This window comes from Metarhizium brunneum, chromosome 7 (genome assembly GCF_013426205.1).
Source record: "Metarhizium brunneum chromosome 7, complete sequence".
Lineage (NCBI taxonomy): Eukaryota > Fungi > Ascomycota > Sordariomycetes > Hypocreales > Clavicipitaceae > Metarhizium > Metarhizium brunneum.
Genome location: NC_089428.1, coordinates 768,719 through 786,565, shown reverse-complemented (window position 1 = coordinate 786,565; position 17,847 = coordinate 768,719). Strand labels below are relative to the sequence as shown.

Genomic DNA, 17,847 nt, shown 5'->3' with positions numbered 1-17,847 from the left:
TTACTGCTTCTTCTGAGACTCCTTTGCAAACACGGAGGCGTACGGGTTCAGACGCAGCATAACCTGCTTGTTGCGCAGCGGGTTCTTCTTCTGCACGGCGGAGCGGCGGGTGACGGCCTCGCCCTTGGGGGCGTTGAGGGAGCTCTGGATCTCAGAAGAGTTGATGAGACGGGTGAGGTCGGCCTGGGAGACGACGTTGGAGGGCAGGAAGAAGTCGCGCTTGTGGGCGGAGGCCTCGGTGGTGGAGCCGTAGATGTCGTCGAGGGCCTTGAAGGCGGACGAGGTCCAGACAATGAAGCGGCCCAGGTGGCCGCCGGGGGCGAGCTGGAGGAGGTTGAGGGCCGAGACGGGCGAGGTCTCGACGCCGGGGATGTTGCGGAAGGCCTTGACGAGCTCCTTGCCGTCCACCTCGGGGTTGTAGACGACGAGGGGCCCGCGGCGCTGGCGGTGGCGGCGGCCACGGAGCTTGCCCTTGCCGGCGCGCAGCTTCTTGGAGTTCTTGGCCTTTTCGAGGTCAGGGCCGGCGCCGACGGCCTTGAGGAGGGCCAGGGCAGGGGCGGTGCGGGAGACGGCCGCGGAGTCGAAGACGGCGCTGTCGATGACGAGGGGCACCTCGGCGACAGTCATGATTTCGTGACCACGGGCCATCAGGAGAGGGGCGGCGGCCGAGGCGGCCAGGGCCGAGCAGGTAGCGTAGCGCCTGGAATGAGAGATGTTTGGTTAGTCGCGGAAACAATCATTGCGTGTGCGGTGGCAGGAAAACGTACTTCTGGCCCTGGTTGATCTTGACATGCCACTTGCGCCAGATCTTGGTAGGGGCAAACATGCGGCCGGATCGGCACATGTTACCAAAGGCAGCCTGACCGGCACGGTGAGTACCACCACCAGAGACACGGGGGATACGAGCAACAGCACGTCCTATGACAAGTTAGTAATCCTTGTTTCCGGCGAAAACGACAATCACGGGGAAATCCACGTCTTCAAAGGAGCAGGCTCAATCCCATCTGTCTGTTTCAGACCAACCCGGAAACCAGATTTTTTTTCTCACTTCCGAGTAAAAGGCCATCGACATCCAGACAGGAAAAATGCCCACCTCGCTGCAATTTCAAAAATTTCCATGAAGCACATACCAGTTCCCCAGGACTCAGCAGAAGTCTGGTGACCAGCCTTCTCGCTCACAGCATACGGCTGGCGCTTGTTCTTGGCCATGCCGGTGTGAACTCGCTGCACGATATCCGGTCGGATAGGGCTGGTGAAGACGGCAGGGACGGGGTGGGTGGCTCCCGTGGGAGCACCATCTTTGCCGATGATAGAGACGGTAGGTCGCGAAGCCATTGTGACGGTTTGGGGGGGACTTGGACCTGTGAATAGTAAAACAGAGTTAGGACACCAAATATCGGCTTGCGGTCGCAGTCGGAAAGACAGTCAAGTCAGTCTTACCTTGGTCGTCGGGCGGCGTGAAATTTGGTGGATGGAGGAGGGTGCAACTGGAGTGGGCTCACGATAATTTCACCAGAGCGAATTTTTGCCCTAGGTAAATTTTGGTGGGCGGGCCCTAAAAATCAACTTCTTAAGCGAGGGACGAGTTCTTGCTTCTCATTGGCCACATCCCGCCTCCCAATCACACCCAAGACAATCCACTCCGTATACAGTATATTTATGTCAAGTCACTGTGCAACTTCCACAGTTCTTCCCTTGCTCAACCCCACTCGGGTGCATGCCCATCTGATCACATCGACTGAGAGCAGGGTGCAACTTCGTTGGTCAAGATGTTCGTATATCCCGAAAACTAGCTGCCATTATTATGCCATCATATCATCATAATATCGTAATGTATGCTATATCATCATCAGGTTTATCAGATAATTCGCATATATGTAAACCCAACAACATGTTCCTTATTCCTTATTCTGCTTCTACTCCCATCGCTTCCATTCCTCAACAAGCTTCTCTACTTGTTCTTCCTTCCACGAAGCCTTCACATTAGCTCGGTCTAGTTTAACTAACCTCTCGTAAATATCCTTTTCTATACGTCGTCGTTGAACCACCTTTTCCTCCAAGTAATTGGGATCATTCCTGCGGCAAGATCGTCTAAAAATGTCCCTCATTCGAGTCGAGTAGAGTTGGCATGTAGCCGAAGGCAACCTTTGTGCCTTCATATAAAAGTTTCGTGCAACGACGTTTCCGTCTCCCAGTTTCGGTTTCACAACGTCATAGAAGCAGTTGCCGCACACGGTAAACTGGGGCAGAAACTGCATCGTATGCCAATATCCATCCATCACAGGACTGTCCTCACGGCACTTGGAACCCACAGTCAAGTGCCACAGATCTCGCGCCAAATCATCCACATTCGGTGGTTGTTTAGCCTCAAGGGCCTTATCAGAAGTGGTTTCCAAGGCATCAAAAAACAAAACAAATTGTTTCCGTTGCGGCGTAAAGTGTAGAGAGCACACATCCTGCTTTGGTCTGGCGTCAATTGGTACAAAGACGCCAGTCAGATTTGGCAGTAACAACTCAACTGATCGCGCACATTGATAACAGACAGAGAAGTCAGTAACTGGTTGTCGTGTATGAGGATCCTTAACAGTAAGCCAAGTCCGGGTCGCTTTTTTGGTACCAGGACATGGCTCTCGGTTGGGAGCGGAATTAATGGTAGCAAGTTGCTGCAATAGCCGCATATCGGGAATATCGTCCTTCACAGTCAACAACCATGCTATTCTATACCAAGGTGAGACCCCAAAATCGCACGCAATTGGTTCATCGGATGGTCGAAGTATTGGCTTGAAAAATGTTCGATATTCCGTTGTAGAAAACACCGAGCCGTAGCATGTAGGACATATGTTGAAGTTGGTATGGGGAAGAGTGAGCCAATCTACCATGCCTGCAACAGGTTTCTGGCGTGGGCATTCGGGCAGGCTATCGCTTGTGTCGTTCCCATGGCTTTCAGAATACCGTCTGTAGGCGCCGACTGGTCTTTCAGCTTGAACTCCCTCCTTCTCAGGATTAAAAACCGGCGGCTGCCAAGCCGGCGGCATTGCTGCAGCTGTCGACGGCGTTGTTGGAGTATCATAATTTGAGTCAAAGGAGCGTCCTGTGGTAGTTGCAACTATTGGCGGTGGCTCAGGCATAGACACAGATCCCGTGTCAGCAAACTTTGGGTGTCTTGCGTCCAAATTACTGTCTTGTATGCCAAGGCCAACATCGGGTGGAAGATCGTCCTCGGGATATGGGAGCAGAGTGTTGGAGGCTCTTGTTGTGCCAGTGTTGGTTCGAGGTGTCATTATGGTGGGCTCTCTTGGCGCATTTTTTGAGGCATCATTCATCATCTGTCCAGCTGCGGCAGTGGCTGCGGTTGCGGCTTGAGCCATGAGCGGAAAAGTAGGTGTTCGAGAGGAGGACCGCACATGTCCTGGGTCATCATCCCTCCGATCCTGTTGGAGAAGTGGCTTTTCTTCCTGCAGTACCACTGGTTTCGATGGCAGATAACCGGAGCTGCGAGGACTTTGAGAATATTCATCTCCAGAACGACTCGCTTCTCTAGAGGAGCGAGGAGAACGCTTGAGGCCGGAGTTGTCAGAGCTTCCATAGGAAGAAGCATCTCGTCTGTCACTTTTGGAGTATGAATACTCGTCACGGTATCGGGGGTCAACATCACTCGTCATTCTCCTCGACCGGCTGCCATCCAGATCCGTATTGGATCGCCTTGCGGACGATGACGATGCGCGATCTTTGCCATAGTAATCGCGGTCTGAACCGCGGCTTGTCTCAAACTTGTGACTCGAACTGGATGGCGACCGTCCATGGTACCCAGAGGGTTGACTCATGCCATGATACCTCTTCTCGCGTCCTTTGGTTCCACTTTGAATGACATCTGGAGACAGTAAGTAATCGCCGTAGGGACGGGACTGGCGAGGATCGAAGTAATCTGGTTTGTGGCCGGTAGCCGCTGATCGGGTTCGATGATGTTCGGGTTCGTGGCGGTCATCCAGTTCGGTATCAATAGCCGGCAGATCTTGCTGGCTTCTCCGACGGTCCGGTCCATATCGTGATCCGTTGCCAGCATCTTTTCGTTTGCCGTAGATGTCTTCTGGTCTTGGCGATCGCTGAGAGGACGTGCGTTCTCTTCGATCCTGTGTATCGTCCCGAGTTTCCTTCTTGGGCCTGTCGTTTGCAGAGGGAGTTGGTCTCTTTGCAGATTCCGGAACGACTACGAAACGTCTCTCGGGGTTATGTTCATGAACATCCTCCATGACATACTTCTGGTCAACATCGCCTCTGCACTGTGGCTCTTCCTCGGCAACCACAGATGCTGCAGGCGAGCCATACTCCCTGGCAAGAGACTCGGTCTCTTCTTCAACAGTAGGCGGCGGCGGACGCCATCTTTTCGGCTCCGGCGCGGGTGCAAGGTATACCGTTCTAGGGACTTGACCGTGTACAGGCACTGGTGGAGGGACGGGTTCTGGGGGAGCATAACGCGAGGGTCCGGGGGATCGAGAGGAATCGTCCGGGCTATATTGATCAGTTAGCAGGTAAATCCTGCGAAACGTGGCCATAACTGCACCATGAAGGACTACACTGACGGGTCAGTGCTGCGAGTTCTGGACGTGGTAAAGTAGCCCGTCTCGAGCATGTTTTGGATATTGAGCGAGTCTCCCATGCTGAATTTCTGCTCACGGGTTCCACCACACACTAGGCATTGCAGCTATCTTTTAGTCAATGGTATTCAAGGACGGGGGTCTGGTGTAGCTAGTTCTTTGCCGACGGGGAGCAATGCCTGCAGTATTGTCGCCAAACGCGGTTGGAGAGCCAAAGACGCGACCAATCGACGAACTTGGAGGTTGGGCCAGTTGGGTATTCGAAGCTCCAGATGCCCAGTGACCAGTGACCAGTGACTGGCCAGTGAGCGACGGTGAAGAAGGCCGCACCGGTTGACCAGTAAGGAAGGCAGGAGCGGGCGAGCGACCAGCAGACGGAAGGAGCAAGTGAAGCAATGCAAAATGGGGCAAGGCACTCGCACGAAGGCAGGAGCCAGCGGTGAAGACAAAGAAGGTGCTCTACCAAGGTCGTCGCGGGAGTGCCAAATGGGAACCAGAACTGATTTATGACTGGTGAGACTGGCTCAGGGTTGGGGACAGGTCCAAGACCACAGTGCAGAACAGGTGGTTAGAGGCGCAGCCAACCCCATGTACGGAGGAGCAGCGATGACATAGTTGGTGGGGCCGGGCGTGGAAGGGCTGGACAAAGAAGATTCCAAGGCGGACCATTGAAGCGCCAGGGGGCATCGGGGGCACACAACAGGCCACTCGCTGCAGAACGAGCACTTGACCAAGGAGTCGGGTTGCGCCAGGCCACCTGGACACACGGGCGTCCGGGACACCGAACACGATACGGAGCCGACGGGATCAAGCGTTGAAGTCTGTATTACCCAGTGCTCCGAGCAGCCCCTGGCAAGCCTGCGCCTGGTCCGTGGCACACCTCAACAGTGAAGATGAAAAGTCAGCATTGGCACTGGCACAAGCACCAGTGACCCCTCAGCGGGCGGCCCGCCCGTGGCCCCACTTCAAACTCTGGGCTGCATTCCTACCCCTTGCCCTGGTTGTCGCTTGACACGCGGGCAGTCAAGGACCCATCCCAAACATGTCATGTCAAACCACTCAACGCCACATCTCACTACCCTAGAGTAGAGGCAACAAATGCGTTTCACGCTGCGCTGATCGGTGCAGTGCGTAGTTGGTGCAATGTTCATTTCACGCGGGCATGATGGCTATGGTCTACCATTATTGAGCGGTATTTACCGCTCAAGTACTTCCGGCAGAGTCCATGGCTCAAGGGAAAAGTGGCTGGGTTAAACCGCCAAGTTGGCTAATGCTCCCATCAGCTCATGCCCCAGCTTCATCTGCACGACAAGAACCGATCTTCATGCGAGCAAAACCAGCCTCCGTAAACCCACCACTACAGCCGCACACTGACCAGACATAAAATCCCGGCCAAGACGAACTGCGCCCAGAAAACAAGTAGTCAAGATGCGCACACCTCACACCTTCCTCATCTCATGTAAAGGCCACGAATTCATTTTCACAGACTCATTGATAACATTACACGTGAGCAGCCCTTTATTCGCCCAGACGCCAAGTCCACGCCGCCCTCTCAATCCTCCAGGAACTCCTGAATATCAGCATCCTCGTCCAGCGCAGCCCTTCGCCTCTCGTCGTCCTCCAACAGCTCCCTCAGCATCTTTCGTTGCCGCACGCGCGCCTTCTGACCCCAATCTGAGCTGGTACCGTCGGCCCCCGCATTGTCGTCATCCGCGTACAGCTTCTCCTTGATGCCGCGGTATTCGTTGGGCGTGAGTTCCGGGTGAGGCAGCTTGTCGTCCTCGCCGCGCGCTGCCCTGTCGTCCCTCTCCATCTTCTCTACTGCGCCCTTGGTGACGGCCTTGAGGAAGTATGGCCGGAGGAGCATGTATCCGCCTGCGATGACGACGATGCGGATCCAAGACTGCAGGGTCATGCTGTTGAAGCCTTGCGAGATGTTGCTGGTGGCGTTCTGCCCATACTCGGAGAGACGCGCAACGATCTGGCCGAGGAGGTTGAGCGCCGGCGGCTGCTCGGCGTCGACGGGCTTTGCTTGCTGGTCCATGATGGCGTTGCGCCCGAGTCGATTCGCTTCCGGGTGGGAATATGATGGCTGAGTTTGCCGCGAGGTGAGTTGTTCGCTGCGCCAAGAGTAGTGATGCGTCTTGGGACGGCCTGTGACTGGAGGTGAGATGTAGTCGACAGAAAATTGTTTGTGGCAGGTGGATCCTTGGTATGTACGGAGTACGGAGTAAGTACTTGTGACTTCCGGGGTGGTTGAAGACCATGGATGCTCCGGCGATGCAGAGTTTGGCCCGGCTCAAACACGATCGGGAGTGGGAAAAAGACGGAAATGAAACATGGAAACGTGAGATTGGCAATGTTTTCTTGCAAAAGAACTTTTTCTTTTCCCATGGGGACTCCTTGTCCGGAGTGCCCAGGTCTTGCTGATGCAGCAAGCCTATTGGTGGGTTCCTCCGATGACACCGGTGGAACACCACACATGGGCGGCCGAGTTCCCGGCCGATGGAGAACAGAAATATCAGTCTCTTCGGGGGACGTTCAAAGGCAACCTCTCAATGTGGTCATCGACCCTCAAACGTCAAGTGCTTCGGCAGCGCAACGCGCCTTTGTCTTCTTGTGCGTGCGTGGTCCCGAGCTCGGCTTCTCGTGCTTGGGTTTCCGTCAGCAATGCACCTTTGTGCGCCGGAGTGACAAGGCGCCATCAATGCATGCCTGCCAGCGGTGCCGTCCTGAGAATTCGAGAAGGTGCCGGGCATCACGAATCATTCTCCCCCGTACAAAATCAGTGTCACAATGCTGAAAAAAAGAAAGCCTCTGCTGCCCGTCCGAGCCAGCGCAATGCGACGGTATTAAGGACTCTTCCTTTCTTCTTCTGTCCCCATTCTCCACAGGTGGGGGCTTCGATATTGGTCGCTATGGCGCGATTCAGGCACATCAAATTCTTCAGTGACTCAACGGCCAAGGTTTAGCGGCGGACGGACCTTGATTTCCCAACGAACCAGAATCTCGACGCGCGGGATGGCCCCCCACACAGCCGTACCTTGGTTTATAATACATGTACTGTAGTTGAACCATTGGGCCGAGGTGCTGCAGCCACTAACGTACATATGTATTGTACAGGATCTTCCATTACAACCTGGGTATGCTGGCCGCCGGCCCGGCAAAGTTGCCGCTGCTAAAGGCTTGGTTAAAAGTCGTTACCGGTCCCCTCTCCACGCTTTCCTACGGAAACTGCCCTTCTCCCCATCTTTTCTGTCCCAGTTAGCACTGTAACGGACGTCAGGGAGCAGGCCGTCTTGGAAACAAGATGACGGAAAAGTTGGACCAAACCGCTCAAGTCAACAAGACTTTGAATGGTTCAGATTCCGGTCTAGACGCCCTTGCGCCGACGCCAAGTCACTGTACGCAAAAACTGGCTGAGTCAGATGCGGCCATGGTACAAGGTGAATGGATTGCTGAAACGGGTGAACAGGTCTCGCGTCAAGTCTCTCGTCAAGCTTCTCGTCGTGATGTTGAAACCGCGAGCCAAGAGCTCAGCGATTCCACCGACGATGACGACGACTTTCCTGATGGCGGCCTAGAGGCTTGGCTGGTGGTGCTAGGCGCCTGGTGTGTTTCGTTTTGCAGCTATGGTTGGATTAATAGTGAGTGACAATATGCCCTTGGACGCTTTGCCATGTCCAAACCATGTATGATTCTCAAAACTGCAAGCCGTAGATTGCTAACCCCCTTTGTTAGGTGTTGGGACCTTCCAAGAGTATTACCAAACTGGACCTCTCAAGGAGTATACTGCAAGTCAGATTGCTTGGATCCCGTCAATGCAAATCTTTCTCATGTCGTTCTTGTCGCCATTCACAGGAAGAATCTTTGACAACCATGGTCCAAGATCCTTGCTCCTCGTTGGATCTTTTTTGCACGTCTTCGGTCTTATGATGGCGTCGTTATCGTCCGAGTACTATCAGTTCATGCTTTCCCAGGGACTCTGCAGCGCCATTGGTGTTTCTGCCAGCTTTTTGGCGGCTATTGGCTCTGTAAGCGGCTGGTTCAAGAAGCGTCGTGGCACGGCGTTTGGAATATTCGCCACCGGGTCCAGTCTTGGAGGCGTCGTGTTCCCAATCATGCTCAGCAACCTCATCAAGACTGTTGGATATGGGTGGGCCATGCGCAGCGCTGCCTTTATCATCTTGGCTCTTCTCATTGTGGCCAACTTGACCATCAAGGCTCGACACGTGAATGGACGCCAGGCGCTTTCGAAAGAACTTCTGGCACGGCCATTTCATGAAAAGACGTTTTTGCTGTTGCTTATTGGTCTTTCCTTGGTGCCGTTTGGTCTGTATACACCAATCAACTTTATCCCTACTGTAGCCAAAGCGGAAGGAATGCGAGACTCCCTCGCTCAAAATCTGATTGCGTTTTACAACGCTGCAAGGTGAGCTCGTGATGAATCTGCCTACATCTGCCCGAGACTCTGATTTGTTTCTAACTTGCTTGACCAGCTTGATTGGCCGTGCGGGCTCAGGTCTCCTTGCCGATAGATTTGGACTCTTCAACATCTTCTCGCTAGCCTGCTATGGCGCTGGAATCTTCATCATGGTTCTGTGGATCCCAGGTGGAGGGAATGACGCTGCAACGGTTGCTTTCTCTCTGTTGTTTGGCCTCTTCTCCGGCGCCTACATCGCGCTATTGGGGGCTTTGGTGGCAAGAATTTCGCCAATTGAAGAAGTCGGTTATCGGAACGGCATTGGCCAATTATTTGGTGCTGTTGGTGGCTTGGTCACAGCTCCAATTGCTGGTGCCATTCTTCAGGGGCCTGGCGGCGAGATTGGACTGAAAGCGTTTGCTGGAGCGTTCATGATTGTTGGAACAACTGGCATTGTTGCAGCACGAATATCTCAAACAGGCTTCAAACTGTGGGTTAGGTTTTGAACCATGAAAAGTATTCATTCATCTACTGCTCGGTGGCTCAAGGTTACCAGCGAGCAGATGGTAGTGCGACAAAAAAGCATTCAGAATTTAGAGTAATAATCGAGCGAGCGGTCATGTATTTAAATTGAGAGCAGGTAGATGCTGAGAACTTTTCGAGGCCTTCTTAATTGATAGAAATGTGATCAGGACTTCAAGGTGTGTTATAATACGTAGGCGCACGTCTTGAGTGTCGTCAAACCTTGTCTTAAACTGATTTGAAATCGGACGACTGAGAGTGATGCTCCTCTTGTACAGCTATGGTCAACGGTAGAATATCTGCCCACCTAGAAGTATATGCTAGCACACTTTCGTATATTATAGTAGACAGCGCGATAGCCAGATACCTGATCTGCCTCTCACCGTTGACGGGACCTCACGTGATGCGCTGGCTGCCACTCGCCGTAGCGGCAGGCACGACTGGCCCCTGTCATGGGCCTTTCCCAAGCTGCAGTCCATTGGAGCTCATAAAAATTTCGAAGCGGCGTCTCCATAAAGATCCAATACAATTGTACCCTCCAGCATAATCACCTCCTTTTGCACCAATCCTCCATTCATTCTCTTCTTCAATCGGCGTATTCTGGTTTCAATTGTCCGTTTATTTCACAATGTCTGTTGCTTTTAGATCTGTTGCGCCGTTCCTACGGACTGCGCGGCACGGCTTGCGCAGTGGCCGTGTTAACCCCCTTCAGACGGTCATCAAACCCCAAACCGCCTCTGGCATTCTCAACATCTACCGATCATACGCCGTTTTTGAGCGAAGCAAACCCCATGTCAACATTGGTATGCCTGTGAAATGTTCTCTTGAAATAAACCAACTCTAATGTTGATTCCCAGGTACCATTGGTCACGTCGATCACGGCAAGGTAGGAGGAGAACGACACAGCCATGCGAAATACCGGACAGCTAACCAATGGCTATTTTAGACCACCCTTTCTGCTGCCATCACCAAGCGACAGGCCGAGAAGGGCCTTGCCAACTTTCTCGAGTATGGCGCCATTGACAAGGCTCCTGAGGAGCGCAAGCGTGGTATTACCATTTCGACCGCGCACATCGAGTACGCTACCGAGAACCGTCACTATTCCCACGTCGACTGCCCTGGCCACGCCGATTATATCAAGAACATGATTACTGGCGCTGCCAACATGGATGGTGCTATTATTGTTGTCGCCGCCTCCGACGGACAGATGCCCCAGACCCGTGAACACTTGCTCCTTGCCCGACAGGTTGGCGTCCAGAAGATTGTAGTGTTTGTCAACAAGGTCGATACCATTGATGACCCCGAGATGTTGGAACTCGTTGAGATGGAAATGCGCGAGCTTCTCAGCACCTATGGCTTCGAGGGTGATGAGACCCCTGTCATCATGGGCTCTGCTCTTTGCGCTTTGAACAACCAGAAACCTGAGATTGGCAACAACAAGATTGACGAGCTCATGGCCGCCGTTGACGAGTGGATCCCTACCCCTGAGCGTAGCCTGGACAAGCCTTTCCTCATGTCTGTTGAGGACGTCTTCTCTATTTCTGGCCGTGGTACTGTTGTCTCTGGACGTGTTGAGCGTGGTGTCCTGAAGCGTGATGAGGAAATCGAGCTCGTTGGCAAGGGCAAGGAGATTATCAAGACCAAGGTTACGGATATTGAAACTTTCAAGAAGTCTTGCGACCAGTCGCAAGCTGGTGACAACTCCGGGCTCCTCATCCGTGGTGTCCGCCGGGAGGATGTCCGCCGCGGCATGGTTGTCTGCAAGCCTGGCACGGTCAAGTCTCACACTCAGTTCCTCTCCTCTCTCTATGTTCTTACCAAGGAAGAGGGTGGCCGCCACACCGGTTTCCACGAGCACTACCGCCCCCAGCTCTACCTCCGAACATCTGACGAGTCTGTCGACCTGACCTTCCCTGAAGGTACGGAAGATGCTCAGGGTAAGATGGTCATGCCAGGTGACAACGTCGAGATGGTTGTGACACTGACCAACCCTAATGCCATTGAGGTTGGTCAGCGATTCAACATTCGTGAGGGTGGTAAGACTGTTGCTACTGGTCTGTGCACCCGTATCATGAAGTAAAGGCGGCATCACCATCATCTTGGACTAGAAGAAGGATCGGAGAGGAGTAGAAATACCACAAGCGACCGTGGATCTATTGGCACCAAAATTAAAAGGAGGAGGTTCCTTTGACAATTCTAAAAGCGACACAATAGGAGGTCGAGTTGAGTGTAAGATGTACGAATTCCCATGTTTCTGAGCGAAAAGAGCTCTTTGTATATTCCCAGGATGGCCCTGGAGATCTCTCCACTCTGCTTCTTCCCATTGTCTTGATACTTGTACTTTAGACAGGCATATAGGGTGGAATCAGTAATGCAAGAAATTCAACAACAACACACAATATTTGTTTCATGAGTATGTTGTGTTGGAATTGGTGATGACGTGAACTAGGAATCATCGGAGAAAGCAGGTGAGGTGAATTGTTACTAGTTTATGGAGTTAGGGCGGATGCAGGAGCTTAGGTCAGCCTTAGGCAAAGCTCTTCAATCTCTTGTACGAACTGAGAATTTGACAAGACTGCAATTCTTAACGTGCTTTACAAACGGGCGTCAACCTAATTAACCACCCGTATTTTTCATAAGTGTTCTGTCCCAGAATGAGCCAGGAGCTTATCTGCGTGGCAAACTACTGGCGTCTTATCTCCACGTGATTGCATACCCCGACGTTGGCGCCAGCCAAGAGAGCTTGCGTGGGGTAGATATGGTTTGGACATGGTTTCAACGCCGCTAAGGAAGCTTACTGCAAGCTGGCCATCTCGACACATTTCATTTCTAAGCAACAGCCATTGTCAGCCATTCAACCACGCAGACCTTTGTTCCATCACCTATTGCTGTAAAGTACAGTTATTCGATTCTTTATTGCTCAAAATCCCGGCCGAAAGCTAATTTTTTATTCTTCCAATTAAGTTAAAAGTTCGCCCAGCATGGTCCTCATCAAGAGCCTCGTGCTCGCCGCCGTGGCCGCCGTTGCGACCGCCAGATCCGCCGTCATGGATCTTACTCCTGCAAACTTCGACAAGGTAGTCCTCAAGTCGGGAAAGCCTACACTTGTTGAATTCTTTGCCCCCTGGTGCGGCCACTGCAAAAGCCTGGCTCCCGTGTACGAGGAGCTCGCCGTCGCCTTTGAACACGCCAAGGACAAGGTACAGATTGCCAAGGTCGATGCCGATGCCGAGCGGGAGTTGGGCAAGCGTTTTGGAATCCAGGGATTCCCTACGCTCAAGTACTTTGACGGAAAGTCAGATAAGCCCGAGGAGTACAAGTCTGGCCGAGACCTGGAGAGCCTGACCGAGTTCCTGACGGAGAAGGCTGGGGTCAAGGCTAAGAAGAAGCTGGAGATGCCTAGCGAGGTTGTGATGCTTACTGATAAGAGCTTTGCGGAGACTGTCGGAAGTGAAAAGAATGTGCTGGTTGCGTTTACCGCTCCTTGGTGCGGGCGTAAGTGATTGTCTCTGCGTGCATATCTCGAGCGGGTGATGCGGCTCGATTTGGGAGTTGCTAACAATGTGTGCTTAGACTGCAAGAACCTGGCACCCACGTGGGAGAGCCTTGCTGCCGATTTCGTCGGTGAGGCCAATGTTGTCATTGGCAAGGTTGATGCCGAAGCTCCCAACAGCAAAGCCGTGGCCACCGAACAGGGTGTCACTTCTTACCCGACCATCAAGTGGTTCCAAGCTGGAAGCAAGACGGGCGAGAGCTACGATGGTGCCCGCTCTGAGGACGACTTCATCAAGTTCATCAACGAGAAGGCTGGAACGCACCGCGTTGTCGGCGGTGGTGTTGACCGTGTTGCTGGAACCATTGCCGTCCTTGACGCGCTGGTTGCCAAGTTCACCGGCGGCGCCAAGTTGGAGGATATTGTCGGCGAGGTTAAGAGTGCCGTGGAGAAGTTCAACGACGATGCCAAGTATGCCTACGCCAAGTACTATGTCCGTGTCTTTGACAAGCTGAGCAAGAGCGATAATTATGTCTCCAAGGAGCTCTCAAGACTCGAGGGCATCTTGGAGAAGGGTGGCCTGGCCCCGTCTAAACGTGACGAGATTCAGAGCAAGACCAATGTTCTGCGCCGCTTCGCTGAGAAGGCTGCTGAGAAGGCCGAGGAGCTCAAGGACGAGCTGTAAATGATGGATATGCCGACTGGACTATGAATTGTGGTCAAATTAGGAAACGTGTTGGGAGCATAGGCCCGAGGACATTTTACGTCACATGTGCAACGAAAGTAAAGCAATACACGCCAGTAGGCTTGACTGGTACATAGAGATGGAATCATTAAAAGGTTATCGAACGAATTAAAAAGAAAACTTGCAAAATGTACAATGTTACTCATCAGCCATTTCATAAAGTAAACACACTCAAGACTTTGTCGAGCCTGAGCTCTCATTTGCCTTGGTCTCTTGTAGGGCCGCCTCTAAATTATCTAGTCTGCGCGACATTTCGTCCACTATTCATTTTGACCATCAATGTCTCATATCAGCAACTGGTCTTGTCTTGCGGAGATTTTCGGGTCGGGGAAAAAAAGTGATTGTGTGTAGGGAGTACAAAAGGGATGATTTTGGTGTGAAACTCACTTTTGGCAAATATCTCGGACGACACGCTAGCGAATTTGTTGGACAGCGTGTTCAACAAGTCCTCTACGGCGGCTGAGACATCGGCGTTGGAGTTATCGGGCGTCTGGTCGAGATTTGTCAGAGCTGATAAGGGGGAGATTTTGGAGGTGGCTGAAGGGGAGGGAGGCAAGGAGGGTATTGTTTGAGGGGGATGAGGGGGAGCAGGGCGTCGCGTACGGAGGCTTTGTCGGCGCTGGACCCGGGGTCTGCTGAGGACATGGCGGGGTTTGGTGATTATGGTGAAGACGACTTTGCGTGCGTCATTGAGCGTTTGACGACGGGCGGTAGGCAGCGTCTGGAGAGCCGTTGATGGTGGTTGAGCGTGGGTGGGCTCGAAGTGGTTTGGCAGATGCGACCAGTCAATCAATCCATCCATCGGCACCCCGTACATACCTAGGTACCTAGGTACGTGCTCCGTACCCCAAACAGTTATGGAAAGAACGGAGTCCATGTCTCTTTCCACATATACGAGGGCACGAGGGCGTGCGTGCCCAAGTGCATTCTGGGCCACTTCTGCCACGGTCCACGGACAATCACCGAACGCGAGAGCGTCCATGACTGAATCCGCTCCCGCAGGTTTCCCAGCAATTTTGGGCACTTGGACCATCCACCGCCGACGTTGGTTGTCGGCTGTTACTTTCGCCAGTTGACGGGGTCCGCATGCTACGGCACTTGCCGACTTGAGTAAGCGACAACGTCCCTGGACTAGGAGGCTTGAGCACCAACACTCCTCATAAACTTTAACCAGTCCGGCCTGCTGCACATCCTCTACCCTTTCTGTCCTTGAACGTTTCAGTTTTTTTTCTCTCATCCCCTCTTGAACCCGCCATTGCAGACATAACCGCAATCCTGCTTGGAGTGCCTCCCGCCGCGCAGCATATCATGGTGGCGACGTAGCACAAACCCTTCTTCCCGCGCTGCGTCCGAGACCACATCGGCCACCAACATGCCTTCTCCAGCGCAGAGTCCAGCAGGTGCCGTCCTCTTCATCCTCTTTCTCGTGTGGATGCTATTCCCAGAAGGCGACTACCGAAGCCAATCTCTTGCCCTGTCCGACTTGGCTGTTGATCGACTCGCGCGATACCGAGATGCCCTCCACGTGCTGAACACGACGAGGTGGGGGGACTTTGCGCCCCAGAACAAAACCACCGACGATGGACGTGAAGCAAAGCATTTGAACCTTACGGGTTTCAGGGAAACAGACGGTTTCGCATGGGACGATTTAGAAACATTCAGACAAAAGGGTCTGAAGCTGAGCCGACATGCTGTTCCGCCCGTGGACGGCCATCAGCTTTGGGATGTGGCGCAGGGAGAGGCAATGTGGACAAATGCCTCGGGAACCGTCCATGGGGACTGGGTTCGCAAGCCGGGCTCTGCTTTCCGCGGCTACGACAGCTACAACTTGTCCAGGAGCGTGCCCGAGGTGGAATGGATGGCGCACAAGGTCGAGTGGGCGCGCAACGTGACGGGCAATGCTGGCAGGATGATGCTCCGACTGAGTGGGAATAAGACGCTCACTCATTACGAACAGCTGTCCATGGACATGGCGCCGTTGTCGGGCGGCATCATCCGCAGTTTGAGAGGCACAGCTACCATCGAGGACACCATTGGCTCGGGTTTGAACTGGGAGATGAAGCTCTGGGGCGTCCATTGGCCGCGGCAGGGCGTCATCCTCATGACGACGACGAGCGAGAAGTTTGAAGGCATCTTTGCTTTGCCGCACTTGTCACCTGGCCCGGATTTCTTCCAGTCGAGCCAGATGTTGCTGAACCAGACGCTGGCCCGCGTCATCCGCCGCAAAGAGAAGCACGTCTACGTCGATCAACGGATGCCGTGGAACTCGGACATTGAAAACCCCATGTACACAGCGTATCCCTCACCGCACTGCGAATATATCATGTACGCCCAGGTTCATCCGCCCATTCCTCCCAAGCCGACCGAAGGCCAAGACGCGGCTCCAGGAGCCGTGGGAGACACCATCAACGCCATAGAGTCGGAGCTCCAGTATCCCGTCGGCGCACCCATCCCACGGATACCCAAGCTCAAAATGTCCGCCGTCGTATACTCCCCGGACTGTTCGTTCTTTCTCGAGACCAAAGGACCGCCGGATTACCCGCTCAGTGAAGCCGATCATCTCGTCGGCATGAAGAAGGAAGTACAGACGCATCAAATTAAGACATGGCTGTTGCTCTACGCACTGGTGGTGTTCGGCCAAGTCCGTCTTCTCCGAGACCAAATGAAGGAATCCTTCACGCCGTCCACCATGGGCAGAATTAGCTTCGGCACCATCAGCGCCATGTTGATTGTCGATGGAATGACTTTCACCGCCGCAGCAACATGGGTGTCCTCTGCAGCGGCCACCTTCTTGCCCACGCTGGCACTAATGTTTGCCTCGTTTCTGAGCATGACCATTGGAGGAAGTTTCCTGGCAAAGATATACGAAGTCCAACTCCCCGAGAGCAGAGGCCGTCGCGATCAGTCCTCCTCATCCACCACAACCGCACAAGATAGTTCCGCCAACTCCATCGCTGCAACTCCTACACCAGGTCTACTCCCAGGCCCAGTGACGGCCTCTCAGCGCGTTGAAACACCCATCATCATCCCCTCGGACCAAGATATATCCGCTGAAATTGCCGCGGCTGCCTCTGCCATTCCCACTGCCAACCGCAGCAGCCCTTCCACCCCAGAAACACCAACCTTCCAAGCCATCATCGGCAGATTCATCTTATTCTCTCTCTGCGTCTCCTTCCTCGCCATCTCCTCGTCAACATGGTACCCCCGCCCGCGGTCCGTATTCCTCAACACCTGCGCATTCATCTACCTGTCCATGTGGACGCCCCAAATCTACCGCAACACTCTGCGCAACTGCCGCCGCGCGCTCGCATGGCCCTTTGTCCTCGGCCAGTCTGTCCTGCGCCTCCTCCCTATTGCCTACTTCTGGGTCAAGGAAGACAATTTCCTCTACGCAACCACCGATGTACCTGCGTTTGTGTTCCTCGCAGGCTGGGTCTGGATCCAAGTCGTTGTCCTAGCCGCGCAACAAATCGTCGGTCCTCGATTCGGCGTGCCGCTGTCCTGGACCCCCGACGCGTGGGACTATCACCCTGTTCTGCGAGAGGACAATCTCGAGGGAGGTGGCCTGCCCATCGGCCTGGTGGTCCCCGAGGAACGAAACAGCCTGGATAGAGCCCTGGCAGGGGCTGAAAAGACCGGTGTCAGGCATATAGATTGCGCCATCTGCAGGGAGGTGCTGGAGGTGCCTGTCGTCAAAGCCGGCGAGGAGGAGTCCAGCGTGTCGGGCGTCTTCGCGCGGAGAATGTACATGGTGACTCCGTGCAGACACATCTTTCATACGGCGTGTTTGGAGAGCTGGCTGCGGTTTAGGCTGCAGTGTCCTATTTGCAGGGACGAGTTGCCGCCCATTTGATGAATTATTTTTTATTTTTTATATTTAGTTTTTTTGATCCTTGGTGTTGGGGCTATTTACGACATGGGGTTTGCTGGAATTGTTTGGGACCGCACTGATATTGCGGAAAATGCTGATTCATGTTCATTGATTCCGGACAAGTTTGAATCCGGTGCACAAAAACGGATAGATACTGGAATCTGCTTCTGCTGGCAAGGAGAATGTATCATTGGCAAT

General features: G+C 53.5%; 8 protein-coding genes across 8 annotated transcripts; 4 read left to right on the top strand and 4 right to left on the bottom strand.

The window, feature by feature from the left end:
* On the bottom strand, positions 1 to 1,335 carry rpl402 (60S ribosomal protein uL4; the record flags this gene model as incomplete). Its single annotated transcript, XM_014688565.1, has 3 exons — positions 1 to 700; positions 768 to 918; positions 1,131 to 1,335. The coding sequence occupies 3 exons, from the start codon at positions 1,333 to 1,335 to the stop codon at positions 1 to 3; spliced, it is 1,056 nt and encodes a 351-aa protein (XP_014544051.1).
* Positions 1,336 to 1,916: 581 nt separating this feature from the next.
* Positions 1,917 to 4,657, bottom strand: G6M90_00g107920 (uncharacterized protein; the record flags this gene model as incomplete). Its single annotated transcript, XM_014688566.1, has 2 exons — positions 1,917 to 4,509; positions 4,581 to 4,657. 2 exons carry the CDS (start codon positions 4,655 to 4,657, stop codon positions 1,917 to 1,919), a joined length of 2,670 nt encoding a protein of 889 aa, XP_014544052.1.
* Positions 4,658 to 6,147: 1,490 nt separating this feature from the next.
* G6M90_00g107910 (uncharacterized protein) lies at positions 6,148 to 6,639 on the bottom strand (the record flags this gene model as incomplete). The annotated part of the gene is made up of 1 exon (XM_014688567.1): positions 6,148 to 6,639. One exon carries the CDS (start codon positions 6,637 to 6,639, stop codon positions 6,148 to 6,150), a length of 492 nt encoding a protein of 163 aa, XP_014544053.1.
* A 1,266-nt stretch (positions 6,640 to 7,905) lies between these two features.
* Positions 7,906 to 9,524, top strand: asaE_10 (MFS transporter asaE; the record flags this gene model as incomplete). Its single annotated transcript, XM_014688568.1, has 3 exons — positions 7,906 to 8,242; positions 8,337 to 9,027; positions 9,095 to 9,524. The coding sequence occupies 3 exons, from the start codon at positions 7,906 to 7,908 to the stop codon at positions 9,522 to 9,524; spliced, it is 1,458 nt and encodes a 485-aa protein (XP_014544054.1).
* Positions 9,525 to 10,168: 644 nt separating this feature from the next.
* TUF1 (Elongation factor Tu) lies at positions 10,169 to 11,620 on the top strand (the record flags this gene model as incomplete). The annotated part of the gene is made up of 3 exons (XM_014688569.1): positions 10,169 to 10,343; positions 10,398 to 10,426; positions 10,487 to 11,620. The coding sequence occupies 3 exons, from the start codon at positions 10,169 to 10,171 to the stop codon at positions 11,618 to 11,620; spliced, it is 1,338 nt and encodes a 445-aa protein (XP_014544055.1).
* Positions 11,621 to 12,521: 901 nt separating this feature from the next.
* On the top strand, positions 12,522 to 13,718 carry erp38 (Protein disulfide-isomerase erp38; the record flags this gene model as incomplete). Its single annotated transcript, XM_014688570.1, has 2 exons — positions 12,522 to 13,035; positions 13,114 to 13,718. The coding sequence occupies 2 exons, from the start codon at positions 12,522 to 12,524 to the stop codon at positions 13,716 to 13,718; spliced, it is 1,119 nt and encodes a 372-aa protein (XP_014544056.1).
* Positions 13,719 to 13,949: 231 nt separating this feature from the next.
* Positions 13,950 to 14,423, bottom strand: G6M90_00g107870 (uncharacterized protein; the record flags this gene model as incomplete). Its single annotated transcript, XM_066131737.1, has 3 exons — positions 13,950 to 14,038; positions 14,166 to 14,268; positions 14,382 to 14,423. 3 exons carry the CDS (start codon positions 14,421 to 14,423, stop codon positions 13,950 to 13,952), a joined length of 234 nt encoding a protein of 77 aa, XP_065987857.1.
* Positions 14,424 to 15,150: 727 nt separating this feature from the next.
* On the top strand, positions 15,151 to 17,631 carry dsc1 (DSC E3 ubiquitin ligase complex subunit 1; the record flags this gene model as incomplete). Its single annotated transcript, XM_014688571.1, has 1 exon — positions 15,151 to 17,631. One exon carries the CDS (start codon positions 15,151 to 15,153, stop codon positions 17,629 to 17,631), a length of 2,481 nt encoding a protein of 826 aa, XP_014544057.1.
* Between the last annotated feature and the right edge of the window lie 216 nt (positions 17,632 to 17,847).